Below are 13423 nucleotides of genomic sequence, written 5' to 3'. Positions count from 1 at the left end.
TGTTAAAATTTGGGGCTGTATAACTCTGTTATATGGGGCTGTCTTATTCATTTTGGGATGTTTGGCAGCATCCCTGGCTTTGGTCCACTAGATGCTAATAGCCTCCTATACAGTGTGACAACTGACAACCCAAACCATCCCCAGTCATCACCAGGTGTCCTTTAGGGGGCAGAACCACTCCTTAGCAGGGAGGACCACTGTGCTAAAAGAATCTCTTTTTTTAATGGAGAAAATCAATACATCTGAGATACATGCAACAATAGTCAGCAGCAGAGTATGCTGTAAAATTGTGTGTTTCTGAAGTGCCAGTAAATTGTGAGGCAGCAAAAAGCTCTTTGTCTTGGCTTCATGTGAATCTTCATGCATTAGAAAGTAAGTTCTGACGGGGACTTCCCTGGTGACTCAGTGGTAAATAATCTGCTTGCAGTGCAGGAAACCCAGGTTTGACCCCTGGGTCAGGAAGATCCCCTGGAGATGGGGATAGCTACCCACTTCAGTATTCTTGCCTGGAGAATCCCATGGACAGAAGAGTCTGGCGGTCTATAGTCCATGGGGTTGCAGAGTTGGATATGACTGAGCTACTCACACACACACACACAAAACATTATCAGTGGGGAAAGTGAGAACTGCTTTTATAAGTAGCCTGAGACCCGGAGAACTAGATGTCTGCAAAATATTTATGGCAGTTCTCTCATATTCTCGACACTTTGCCAGCCAGAATTTTTGTCTGCGTCACCAGTACTTTTCAAACTGGAATTTTTTTGTCATCTTGGAGACATGCGTAGACATTTAATTTTAAGAAATTTATGAAGCTTGGATTCTTTTTCTCTGTATGCATTTGTAGACTAAAATGCTAAATTATTTCCTGCTTCATCTGTTCTTTCTATAAGAGCAAATATGCAAATTTCTATAAGTAGGTGATAATTGTGTGACGGTGATTAATTAGGAAATTTCACTTTTTTAAAACAAGCGAAATTTATAGTGATAATAAAAGCAGTTGGATTCATATTAAAATATTTGATATTTCAATGACCTATCTAAAAACTCATGCTTAGTGAGGACATAACTTAAAAATGTAGTTGGGCTGAATACAGAACTGCAGTGATTGGTGGGTGTCTTGGGGACTAAGAGCTTGGTTGGATTCTAAAGTTTAAAGAACAGTGTGCCAATTGCAGAAAGTACTTCTGATGGTTGAGCCCCAGGAAACTAGTTTGTGACCCAGGTATAATTCTTCATTCCTGCCTCAAATACTGCCTTTTCTGATTCTTACTGATCTTTTCTTCTTGATCACTAGGGACACTCATTGTAACTGTTGGAGACTTTTTAAGTCTGTACACCTGAATCTCAAGGTCCCAAGAGTAGCTTTCACAATAGGTAATCTCTGATGAATGTCTCCTGGGTATCTGGCACTGCACTGCTCTGGAAGGAATGTGACATCATTTTAACTTTGCAAGAGAAGACAGATGCCATTATAGACTGAGATTTCTCCAAAGTGATATGGTTGCACATACCAGAACTCAGTTTCAAATACAGGCCTGTGTAGTTCCAGAGTTGTGTTCTCAGCCATTCTGAGTTGTTGCCTCATTAGTGAATGCAGTTAAGAAACTGTTAAGAGATGGTGCACTAAGGCTTCATATGGTGTGGAGGGCATTCTAAGCTTGAGCATCAGAGACTGGGTTGTGGGTCCAGTCATGTGAACAGACCAGGAGAAAGAGCTTCTGGGGACCAGACTTCATAGAGCACCACACGCTTTCCAGGATGGACTTTAACAAAATTGGCAGTCATTTAAAAATTTTAGTAACAACAACAACTCTTAGAATTTATGCAACTATCCAGAGTTATAAGAATTGTCTTCTTTTTTCTCCATTCTAGTCCTTTGATAGTAACAATTTGCTGTGTGTACTTTTATACATATTTTTTGCTTTCTTTCCTTACAGAAATACATTTAAACATAAAGCACATATGTGTGCATGTTTTATCTTGTTTTGTATTTCCCCTAGTAGGTTTTTAGTACTAATGACATGCAGTACTGTTACAAAGTCAGAATTTAGTATTTAATTAAATATTTAAAATAAATCTGTATCACGTTTTCTTTCTTGGTGATTATGAAGTTAGAATGATATAGTGGAAAGTTCTTGGTTTTAAGGGTTTGAAACACATTCATATCTCTTCTCCACATTTATTGATAGTGTGATCTTGAGTAAGCTTCCTATCCTTTCTGAACTTCAGTTTCTTTACTTGCTTTGCATAAGTTTCCTTGTTACTTTTGCCACTTTAAAAAGATAAACTACCCGTTCATGAGATACTTACTTTATTACAATTTTCTATCATATTTTCCTGAGCTATTTTTTTCTGTGCACATTATTTTTTACAGTCATAAGGAAAAACTTTAAAGTACAGTTGGGTATGCAGAGCCAAGGAAATTGTCCTTTCACTACTGTGTCTGACCTACCCAGGGTTCTCACTGGAAGTAACCAACCCCTGTGCTACCTGTTCTGTGTTTCTATGTCCTTTTACATATGTCCTATGCAAACACTGGTGTTATTATCTTTTTCCTATAGGACAAGGGCCGTACTTCTGAATATGAATACTGAAGGACTGTTATGATTTAGATATTCTTTTTTTCTCATCATTCCCCCATTATTTTTACCAGTCGGCCACCGGTGTGTATTTAGCAGCTTTACCAACGCCTGGTGGTATTCAGATTGCTGGAAAGACTCCTAATGATGGCTCATACGAGCAGCATATATCTCATATGCAGAAGAAGATAAATGACACGATTGCCAAGAATAAAGAGTTGTATGAAATCAATCCTCCGGTAAGAGAAATAAATCTTCATTGTGAATACATGATTACATGTTCGTGTATTTCTAGATTCTTTTAAGGATATTTTTCTACACTGTCTATATTTGCTGTGCCTGTTACTCATTCTTTCTCCTTCCTTTATATCCACGCTCAAATGTCTTTATTTTTTAGGGAAGCCAACTCCGAACACCCTATTTAAAAAATGGTAACTCTCCCATCAGTTTTTGGTACTTCCTATCTCCCTTCCGTGTTTTATTGTTTTCCGTTTCTCTTATTTCTGTGTGTCTTTATGTGTGAAGTATGTTTTTGTGTATTGCTTGATGCTCCTGGGCTTCTGTGATAGCTCGGTTGGTAAAGAATCTGCCTGCAGTGCAGGAGACCCTGGTTTGATTCCTGGGTCAGGAAGATCTACTGCAGAAGGGCTAGGCTATCTCCTCCAGTACTCTTGGGCTTCCCTTGTGACTCAGCTGGTAAAGAATCTGCCTGCAGTGTGGGAGACCTGGGTTTGATCCCTGGGTTGGGAAAATCCCCTGGAGAAGGGAAAGGCTACCCACTCCAGTATTCTGGCCTAGAGAATTCCATGGACTGTATAGTCCACGGGGTCACAAAGAGTCGGACATGACTAAGTGACTTTCACTTACTTGCCTTGATGCTCTCAGTAGAATGAAGCTGTGTCAGGGCTGTATTCCTAATGGCTTGACCAGTTCCTCCTAGTAGTAGCCTCCTGACAGATAAGTCCTTGTTGAGTAACCAAATAAACGGCTTAAAGTTTTCTTTATTTAGTATAAAGAAAGATTGCTTATCTATGGCAAAGATACTAAAAAATGCAGGGTCTTTTCTTTCTCATTTTGTAGTCACTGTAAGAGGCACCCTGTCAGATTTATGTAGGGCAGATTAAATATGGAAAGCAAGTAACGTAATGGCTATGAAGGTGCTTCAAAGTAGCTGAGTTAGGAAACTGCGGTGGCAGTCTTATGTAAGGTGTGCACTAGCAGAGAATGTTGAAAACAGTTTGGAAAAACCTTTTTAAAAATAATTTCCTTTTTTTTTTTTTTTTTTTTTAAAGATAGCTCTGTTATACCAACAGCAGGCTTTGTCTTTTACATTTGTGTTCACATACCCACTTTCTGTTGATATCCTTGTGGCCAGCAGCTATTTAGAACCTCTAGTTAGCTGCGATCTTTGACTATAAAATAGGTAAAAACTTACAAACCCATATAAGATTGCAGCATACATTTACCTTAAAAAGATCATTGTAATTGTCAGAATTTATTTAGCTTAATAAGTTGCATAGCAAATACATGTATAATGTATGTATTATGTGTACAAACACAAACATAGATACGTATGTTATATACCATATTTTACTATTTGGGGCTTTGAAGAATTGCCACTGCATAAGATATAAAAGATAAGAACGTTATTTGGGTACATAATCTTTAATTCTGTATGCATTGTTTAGGACTCTCAAATGTCAAGCAGAAAACGCTGTGAGCTGGAAAATCTGCCAGTTCCCTGCAGTGTCCTCTGTGTACACTAGGTGTCAGTGTTGCCTCGCTGTGTCTGTTTCTGGATTCTTGTATCAAGGTGGTGGTGGTGTAGTCCCTAAATTGTGTCTGACTGAAAGAGATAGCCATGTAGTCTATAAAAGTTTAATTATTCCTAAAGATTATGGTTAAATATAGACTATGAATATATTTTACAGATCCCCCCCATAGTTTTCTATTAATATGCAAATTTAAAACCAGACTGAAGCATGCAAATATCAAATCATTGTATTGAACACCTGAAACTGCTGTTACATGTCAACTGAAGCTCCCTTAAACAGGAAAAGATATGATATAAAGCAATTATATTTCTTTTAGGAGATATCTGAAGAGATTATAGGATCCCCCATTCCAGAACCTAGACAACGCTCACGACTTTTGAGATCTCAGTCAGAAAGCTCTGATGAAGTTACCGAATTGGACCTTTCACATGGGAAAAAAGATGCCTTTGTTTTGGAGGTATTATTGCATTGAAATAATTTCTAAAAGTTTTTGGAGGATAAGATATGTATTCTTACAATCAGATCCTAAATTGGTGAGATTTTTAAAATCATTACAACTGTTATAAATGTCAAAAGAATGTTTTCTTACAGAAATTACAACAAATTTGAAGATATGAGGACTTGGTAATATATCTTTTGTTTAATACCAGCTGACTGATAAAATAGTGTAGGTGGTTTGAGAAGAATTAATGTTGGGGTTGAAATAAAAATATTAAACTTTTGGAGCTATTTTTGTAAATTTGAATTAATTTAAATAAGGTTCTAGTCCTTCACTTACTATAGTTCTTACCTACTTTATAGGTTATAATGTTACTGTAACATTTTTACATGTAACATAGCTTCCCAGGCACTCCCCTGTAGAATACTTAGCTTTAAAAGGGTTGATGATCTTTCTTTGATCCTGAAGGAAAGGAAAACAAATGAGGATACTGAGAAATGTTTCCTGGTAAGGTGACAGTTGAGAGAAAAAAATCTGACGTCTGCATCTCAGTAAAGCAGGAAGGTGATAGTAGAATTGAACTGGGTTGGGATTGGAGGCTTGAAGAGTCTAGAACAGTGCCTGTGAACAATAGAAGGTGCTCAAGGCTCAACTGAGACGAGAGTGTTACCTTGTAGAAAACTCAAACTACATGACTTTGTACGCTTTTCTCATCATTTCTACAGTCTGAGAATGGGAAAAAAAAAGTGTAGGTCAGTAAAAGATTAAGAAGTAACAAGCTCCAGGGCTCTGTTTAGAGCGGTGCTATGCAGTGTCCTGTGATGTGGCATTGCACCAGCTGGGAGTTTGTAAGAAATTCAGGCCCTGGGGCCCCTACTCCAGACCTCGTACATGAATATTTCAAGGGGGAGCCCAGGAATCTGTTTCACAAATCCTCCAGATGATTCTTAGCATTACTTAAACCTTGATGCAGAGCGTTTTTGATACTTCTGATCCTGGGATCCTAGCTCATTGGAGAATGGAAGTGCTTCAAGTGTGGACGAGAGGGCAAGGTGTAGATTCAGTAAAAGAAGGGACACAGAGACACAGGGGTTGTGTTTGGAGAGTGCTTGAGATCTTGGTGTGAAGTGTTTTGGGGAATACCACAGTTGAGGTTGGCCGTGACTGTGGGTAACTGAAGCCAAGTGTAAGTGAAAGTGGTGCTTGACATCTCAAGGGTATGAGATAGGACTTAGACCCCCAGTGTACAGATGAATGTCGGTATATGTCCAGTTGAATATGTTCACTACTTATAATTCACAACAGAATGTTGAGACATAAGAAAAATGGAATTTGTACTTATTCTTTGAAGACATACCTTTAAATTTATCCCTGTGTAATTCTATTTTAAAGCAGTTCCATATTTAGCCAGAAGATTTTTTAAAGTTACACTTTATTAGTTTAAACAGAGGTAATGATTGTTTATGTTACCTTTGTAAATCTTTTGAAACATGCCCTCAAAAAGACTTGAGAAAAGGCTTGATTTTTTTTTTTAACCCAGTATACTTTGTAATGTAAGATATTTCATTTAGAAGTATTTATAATTATTATTGCAGTAAAGTTTATAGATTCTAGAAAAGTTTTTTCAAATTTTATGCTTTAACCTAGGGGAAAATGGGTCTACTTTTCCTTGACTCTTTATGTTTTCTATTTAATAAATGATAAAAATAATCTTAAAAATTTGAAATAACTATATATTTATTATTTATGTGATAGGTTTAATCTTTTCCTTTTCAGATTGATGACACAGATGCCATGGAAGATGTACATTCTCTCCTCACTGACGTCCCACCTCCTTCAGGTAAATAGAGAAAAATTACCTGAGAGGAGACTAGTTTTGCATATCAGCATTTCAGTTCATAATTATTATAGCACTAACTTTAAAGGCTTTGTCATTGTTAAATTCTGTCATGTTCTTTGCTACCCCAAGGTTGAAAACACAGTGTTTAAAAATATTTACATTAGAACTTAGGTGAGCTGATTTTTAATCCTTTTATAATGGCAACCTACTCCAGTGTTCTTGCCTGGAGAATCCTGTGGACGGGGATGGGGGAGCCTGGTGGGCTGCCGTCTATGGGGTCGCACAGAGTCGGACACGACTGAAGTGACTTAGCAGCATGTTTATCATTACCCCCCAAAACCGTGCTATCTTATTAACGTGGTCTAAAGTTCCCCAGAGGTATAGAGTTTTAGAAAAAAAGAATGAGTAGATTTTACAGTTAGAACTTCATGTAGAAATTGAAATATGTTATCCTTTAACAACAAGAATAAATAGTATCATAAATTTTAATTGTAATTCATTTTGACAGGCTTTTATAGTTGTAATACAGAAATTATGCCTGGTATAAACAATTGGACATCTGAAATACAGGTAAGCCTTTTACTCTTAATTTTAAGCAAATGCAGCATGTGTGATTTTGGCAAGTTCTTACTTAACGTGTGTCTTCTTTCTGCCTCCTTATTGCAATTAAATCTTATCTTTTTAGAAAATAATTATTATAGTAGCAGTATGGTAGTTTATTTTATTTTCTGTTACAATATATAGTTAAAAATAATGAAATGACATGCCATTATATCTTCCCATATTTAGATGTTTACATCAGTAAGAGTAATCCGATTAAGCAGCCTTAACCTGACTAATCAAGCCCTTAATAAGAACTTTAATGATCTCTGTGAAAACTTGCTTAAGGTAGGAACCTTCTGACTAACTATTCTTTAGTTAAAACGCCTAAGGACCATGAGATTTAAAAAGAAAAGTGCTTATGTTGTCTGGAATACCTTGCACAGTGGTAGGGGGAATTATTTCTATTTATTTGTCAATCTTAACCTGCCACCAAGTAAAATGCCAAAGTTGTCCTCTGCATTCTAATATGCCCCAGTATAAAAAGTATATATTTTGAGTTATTTCATAACTTTAAAGTGCATGAAAATCTGTATTTATAAATTTTAAAAACCCCTCTTTCTTATGTTTTTATGACTTAGAAATATGACTAAATCTTATTGTCTGCTTAGATATTAAAACTGTATTCATTTTTTAATGTTTTAAAATCTCCATTTTTTATTTTTATTTTTTAATTAATTTATTTTAATTGGAAGATAATTGCTGTACAATATTGTGATGGTTTTTGCTTTATATCAACATGAATCAGCCATGGGTATACATGTGTCCCCCCCAAACTGTATTCTTAATGAAAGAATAGATAAAACAGAAATGTTTTGATCTTTTGAATTTTATTTGCCACAGTAAAATATGCATTAAAATCATTTTTTATAAATTTTTAAATTAAAAGAAGTAATATTACTAATATTTTCTTCTGTGTAGAGCCTGTATTTTAAACTACGGTCTATGATCCCCTGCTGCCTTTGCCATGTCAATTTTACAGTCTCTCTCCCTGAAGATGAATTAATTCAGGTAATTAAGGTTTAGTCTATTATTAAAAAAGGTTTCTTTGATCTGTTTTAATATTATACGTTTGCCATAATTGAGAAGTATAAGCTGCTTTATTTCAAAATATTTTTAAACATGTTAGTATGAGTCAGATCTTGTCTGTCCATTTTACTTTTGTGAACTCTAGTTATCTAAAGGTAGAATCACATGTGTGTTCCAGCATAATACCCACTGTGAGTTCTGCCTCAGTGTGACTTTTGCAGTCTCCGTCTTTTAGAGAAGTTCTTGAGCTTTTTCTGGAATACCTAGGTTTAGGTGTACATGTTGGGCTTAGTTGTAGTCTGAATACCTGAGTTTATGTGCAGTTCTGGTTAAGAATCTTAACCATTAAAGGCAAATTAACCAGTTTGTATAAGTTGTTCCATGGTAGTGAGAAAGATTTGTGAGAAGATTATTTTGGGAATGATTACTTCACTAATCATATTGTTTCTGTGATTCTAGGTTACAGTCACAGCAGTTGCAATAACCTTTGACAAAAATCAGGCTTTACAGACTACAAAAACACATGCTGAGAAGTTATTGCAAAGAGGTAAACCTGTGGTAGATGGGAGCATGGTTCAGTGAAAAAATATATTTGTCTATTTTATAGTTCAGTGAAAACATGTAGAGGATAGGTGACTAACTAAATGATATGTTTTTTGACAAGATACTGTCACTTTTCCTGTTTTCTTTATCAGGATAACTGTATGGATAAGCATATGACTGGCTTTTTTTTTCACACATGGAATAGGTGGTTCACCACTGTTTACACAGGAAATGTGGCTGTTTTTTAGACTTAGATTGTATCATTAATTCTGCAGCAATTTAGAGGCTCTGAAAAAAAAGAGAAACTTTCTGAGGTTTAATGACTTGCTGGTTAAATAAATATCTGAAATATTTTAAGTTGACTATATTACACCTGTATAGTATTGATTTAATGTCAGATTGAGAGATGTCTTAAATGATGATGTGTTCAGATATTTATCAAAGAAAATAGGCAATAACTGGTTTAAGTATCACAGAACTAGTATAGTATCAATACAAGAGTAGGATAGTAATAATTATTAGTGAGTGCTTATTCTTTGCAAGGCACTGTTGCTAAGAGGTTTATATGTATCATCCTTTCTAGATCTCCCAACAGTCCCTCCTGGAAAGATAGCAGCCACTCTCAGTGTCTGCAGGTGAAGGTAGAAAGCAAGGAGAAAATAACCAGAATAAATTGAATTTGGGGAAAATACATATATTATCCCAGATTCTTAATTTTTAAAAAATTAATAAGAGATCATTACGTAGTAATTTATATTTTTCTTGCTTCTCAAGCCTCTGCAGATAATGAAGAACTTCTGCAGTTTCCCCTGGAACTCTGTTCAGATTCACTTCCTTCTCATCCTTTTCCACCAGCTAAAGGTTGGTTAAGCAAGAGAAAAGCAAGCACAAATACTAGTGTCTGGATACTTTCACTTGCTTCTTGATTGTAGGTGATCTTAACTTAATTTTGAAATGGAGATTTGTTCTTCATTCCTGCATTGTATGTTTCTTCATGTTCATAACAGGGAGAGAATACTGTTGCTTTCATTTTAATTAATTTCTCTAGTAATCTCATCATAACTTATTAAGGTAATTTTTCATATGATAATTCTGTTCTAATACCTCAAATATATTAAAGTTTCATTTTCAGAGATTTGGATTTCCCACAGTTAACTGTTCACATATGGTATTTTTGATATTTTTATCTGGTGAACTTTTTCCAGCAACATTCTAACCTTTGCAGAAATTTTTAGATTTTCTTAGACAACAAAATACTTACTTTCTTCAGAATCTATGTGGAGACAGGTTTTGGGCAAGGATTAGTATAAGTGAGAAAGGGATGAGCTTTCTGTCTTTTGGGTGTGTTATATTTGAGGAACATGTTTTCAAATGCAAAATGATTATTCCTTAATTCAATAGCAGTAGGCCTACTTACACCTATATACTCTTTGGAGAAAAGTGGGAGGTAGTTTTTTCCATTTCTCTTATGATTTCAATGCAATTCTTATAAAAATTTCAGAATTACTGTACCTTATCTTAGAGCAGTTTATACACAATAAATGTTTGTGTTTTTTCCTAAATTTCTTAATCTGAGAAATGATGCATTCATTATTTAAAATCAGATGGCCTTTCTAATGTTTACGTTTTATAATGCGAGTGACATATGGTTTCTACTTGTCAGTTACTTTATCCGTTACCAAGTAAGTTATAATACAGAATAGCTTTAAATTCACATTGTGTATTTATCAGTAGAGTCTTTACTAAATCAGTTCAGAGTCTATGAAGATAAATAGATCTTAACTCATATTTTGGAGCTGAAAAGGTTAAGGTACTTTCAGATATGGAACTTTCTAACATGGTTACTATGTGGTTCTTTTTCCTTTTTGTCCAAATTAAAATTCTCATTTAGAACTCCATAGAGAATTTCTTTAAAAAAAAGGGGGGGGAGGGGATAAATCCAAAGATAATCTGAGTTCAGATTTATAATTTAAATATAGCTTTTAGAACAAAAAGCAGAACAGTCTAGAATCTTCCTTGAACTGACTAGATAAGATTATTTTTTTTAAACACCTACTTTCTATCGAAACTTACATTTAACACAGGGTTAGTTTCAAACTACTTTTAGTTTTCACTTAGTTTATCCTTACCCAGCAGTGGTGAGGAGGGGGCAACTAAAACCAATAACCCAATCAGCAATAAGGTTTGATCAGTTGCTAATCTATAAAAATATTTATTTGTGGAGTTGAGGTCCCTGTCAGCTCTATTTTATCATGTTGTTAATAGCTACTGAATTCTGCAGAAGATTAAATTTAAACTCTGTAAATTAGCCATGTCTATACTGATAACTTACAGTTTCTGTAATAGCTTTCAAAATGTTTTCAAAGGTAATTAAAACTAATGCTTTTTGTAGTAATTAGTATGTTTTGCACAAATGAAAATCTGTGAACTGAAAAACAAAGAAGAATTTGAGTAGAATAAATTATATCTAAACAATACCTAAAATATTTGCAGTTTATTTTAAGGAGCATGGGAAAGGGCCATAAAGTGGACTAATAAAGCAAGAGACCTGGCTTTTTTCTCAGTTCTGCTCCTGATGATGTCAATTGTGAGAACTTGGGCCCGTTAATCTGCAGTTAGGCCACTGAAGTCTCAGTTCCTCATTTGTAAAACGTGAAAAGATGAAGATTCTGGAGAAGGCTTTTAAATTCTCGGATTTTTTTGAGTTTCTATGGTGTATGGTTCTTCAATTATTACTAAAAACATAAAAGCTAAATTATGCCTGAGGTCACACTAAGCTTCTTTGAGTTCATTTTCCAAATAGCTTCAAATCAGTTAAACCAATGATTTTTAAACTCTGTCCCTCCAAACCATAGAATGTCTTCAGAGGTGCCTTGTGGCTGGCCTGCCTTCCAAGAGGCAAGGTGTCGGGGGTCGTGTGGCTCCCCTACCTCTGAACTAGAGCGGCTTTGATTCACTGTGTCTTCTCTGTTGGCTTTCTGTGTGGTTTTGTTAGAAGAAAGGGTTTCAAAAAGTTTGAAAATCACTGAATCAGATCCTGCTGCCTTTATCATCATCGTTGTCACCATTGTCAACTTCATAATAATATCATCACATCTAATACTTATATATATATATATATATATATAAAACTTTTAATACTAAGTACTTAACTGTAAAACCTATGTGCCTTTCCTTGAATGTTATATTTTAAAATCATCAGTGAACACTAAAAAGTTTATCTGTGCATTTTATTTAAAATCGTGTATATTGTGGTTTATGTTGCATGCTTATTTATTGTCATTGCTTCCTGACATCTCTCCAGGAGAACATGTGCTATGCTATATACATTAGAAAAAATTATTTCCAAGTATTTTAGAAAATTTGAGGATAGAATGGCTTTTGAAAGGTCTGAAACATGTAATAATAGAGTTATATCATGAATGTAGTAGCTGAATATTTTAACGTGAAGGCAGGCTTTGAGTAGAGAATAGAAGTTTCTGGGAACAGTTAAGCTTAGCGGTTTAGAGGAAATAGGTGGGAGATAGAAAGGCGAGGGTGGGGAATAAATGTTAAAAAAAAAACAACTTTCTTTCTGCAATCAGAGGCTTAAAAATTGATGACTGATATGATAAGTAAATAAATACATAGTTTTTATAGTTAGGTCAGTTAGCTAAGCTGACTGAGATTTATCTGTTTTAACTCTGAAAACTTTGAATACTAATTTATTTTCCATGTTCTTATCACAAATGGGATGATTTATGAAAATTTTTACTTCTTTTTAGTTGACAGAGTAGTGTCAATAGCTGTGCACAGTATGTTTATTAATATTTCCATCTTTTCACTTGTAGATAAACCTTTGCTTATCTTTTTGTGTTACTGAAAATGAGTGACTCTTTGAAGAGAAGATGTTTCAATTACATGTATTCTAATTGACTGTGTAGAGTAAGCCTGGGCCTGAGTTGTCCATCCATGTTCAGCTTTTTTTTCCTTCCATCTTTTGTTATACTTGGTTTTGTTTCTCAAGGTAAACAAAACAGTTTTGATGTATGTCTCAAATTATGGTTGATTTGGTGTTACCTTGCTAGTTATCTTGATTTTTCTGATTTGAAATACCAAAAAGTGCTGAGCCTAAGTAATTTCTTAAAGAACATTATCAAGTGAAGGTTATCAAAATTCTTTGAATACTGTGAGGAACAGAGATGATGTGGCATCACCATAAATTACTTTTTTTTCTTATGAAGCTGTGTTATAAGAGAAAAGATAACAATAGGAAATTTTTTATGGCACTTTCATAATATTTTCCCTCTTTATTAATATCTATATATCAATTTTTTTAATATGTCACTTCATTCTGAAATGGTTTTTAAGAGAATTTAAAAATCATATATATTTTATGAAGTGAAAGTGAACAAAGATTGAGCAAATATAGTAAAAATAGAGAATCTGAGTAAATGTAATCAGGGTAAAAGATGTTTAAAAATCAGTAAGATATTTCTCATGAACAGTAATCTCAACAATTTTATGTGTATAATTTTTTTACTTAAAAGATTAGCATATTGCTTTAGTAGATACACATTTAAAGGCCTGAATCTTGAGATATTAGATGCCATATTGTGGGACTTTAAGAACTTATGTT

At 34.5% G+C, this 13423-nt stretch overlaps 1 protein-coding gene across 17 annotated transcripts in view; it reads left to right on the top strand.

Annotated features, from left to right (window-relative positions):
* C2CD5 (C2 calcium dependent domain containing 5) overlaps positions 1-13423 on the top strand; it is an 86026-nt gene that overhangs the window by 59656 nt on the left and 12947 nt on the right. For 15 of the 17 annotated variants that reach the window (XM_043880943.1, XM_043880942.1, XM_043880941.1 and 12 more), the window contains 8 exons: positions 2654-2818; positions 4671-4811; positions 6570-6633; positions 7142-7203; positions 7423-7521; positions 8155-8244; positions 8722-8809; positions 9580-9666. In XM_043880943.1, coding sequence (XP_043736878.1) covers positions 2654-2818; positions 4671-4811; positions 6570-6633; positions 7142-7203; positions 7423-7521; positions 8155-8244; positions 8722-8809; positions 9580-9666 — 796 coding nt within the window. The remainder of the gene's footprint in view (positions 1-2653; positions 2819-4670; positions 4812-6569; positions 6634-7141; positions 7204-7422; positions 7522-8154; positions 8245-8721; positions 8810-9579; positions 9667-13423) is intronic. The other 2 variants (XM_043880938.1, XM_043880933.1) reach the window with 1 other exon arrangement.

This window comes from Cervus elaphus, chromosome 22, assembly GCF_910594005.1.
Source record: "Cervus elaphus chromosome 22, mCerEla1.1, whole genome shotgun sequence".
In the NCBI taxonomy this organism is placed as follows: Eukaryota; Metazoa; Chordata; class Mammalia; order Artiodactyla; family Cervidae; genus Cervus; species Cervus elaphus.
This window is presented reverse-complemented; position numbering and strand designations above follow the sequence as displayed.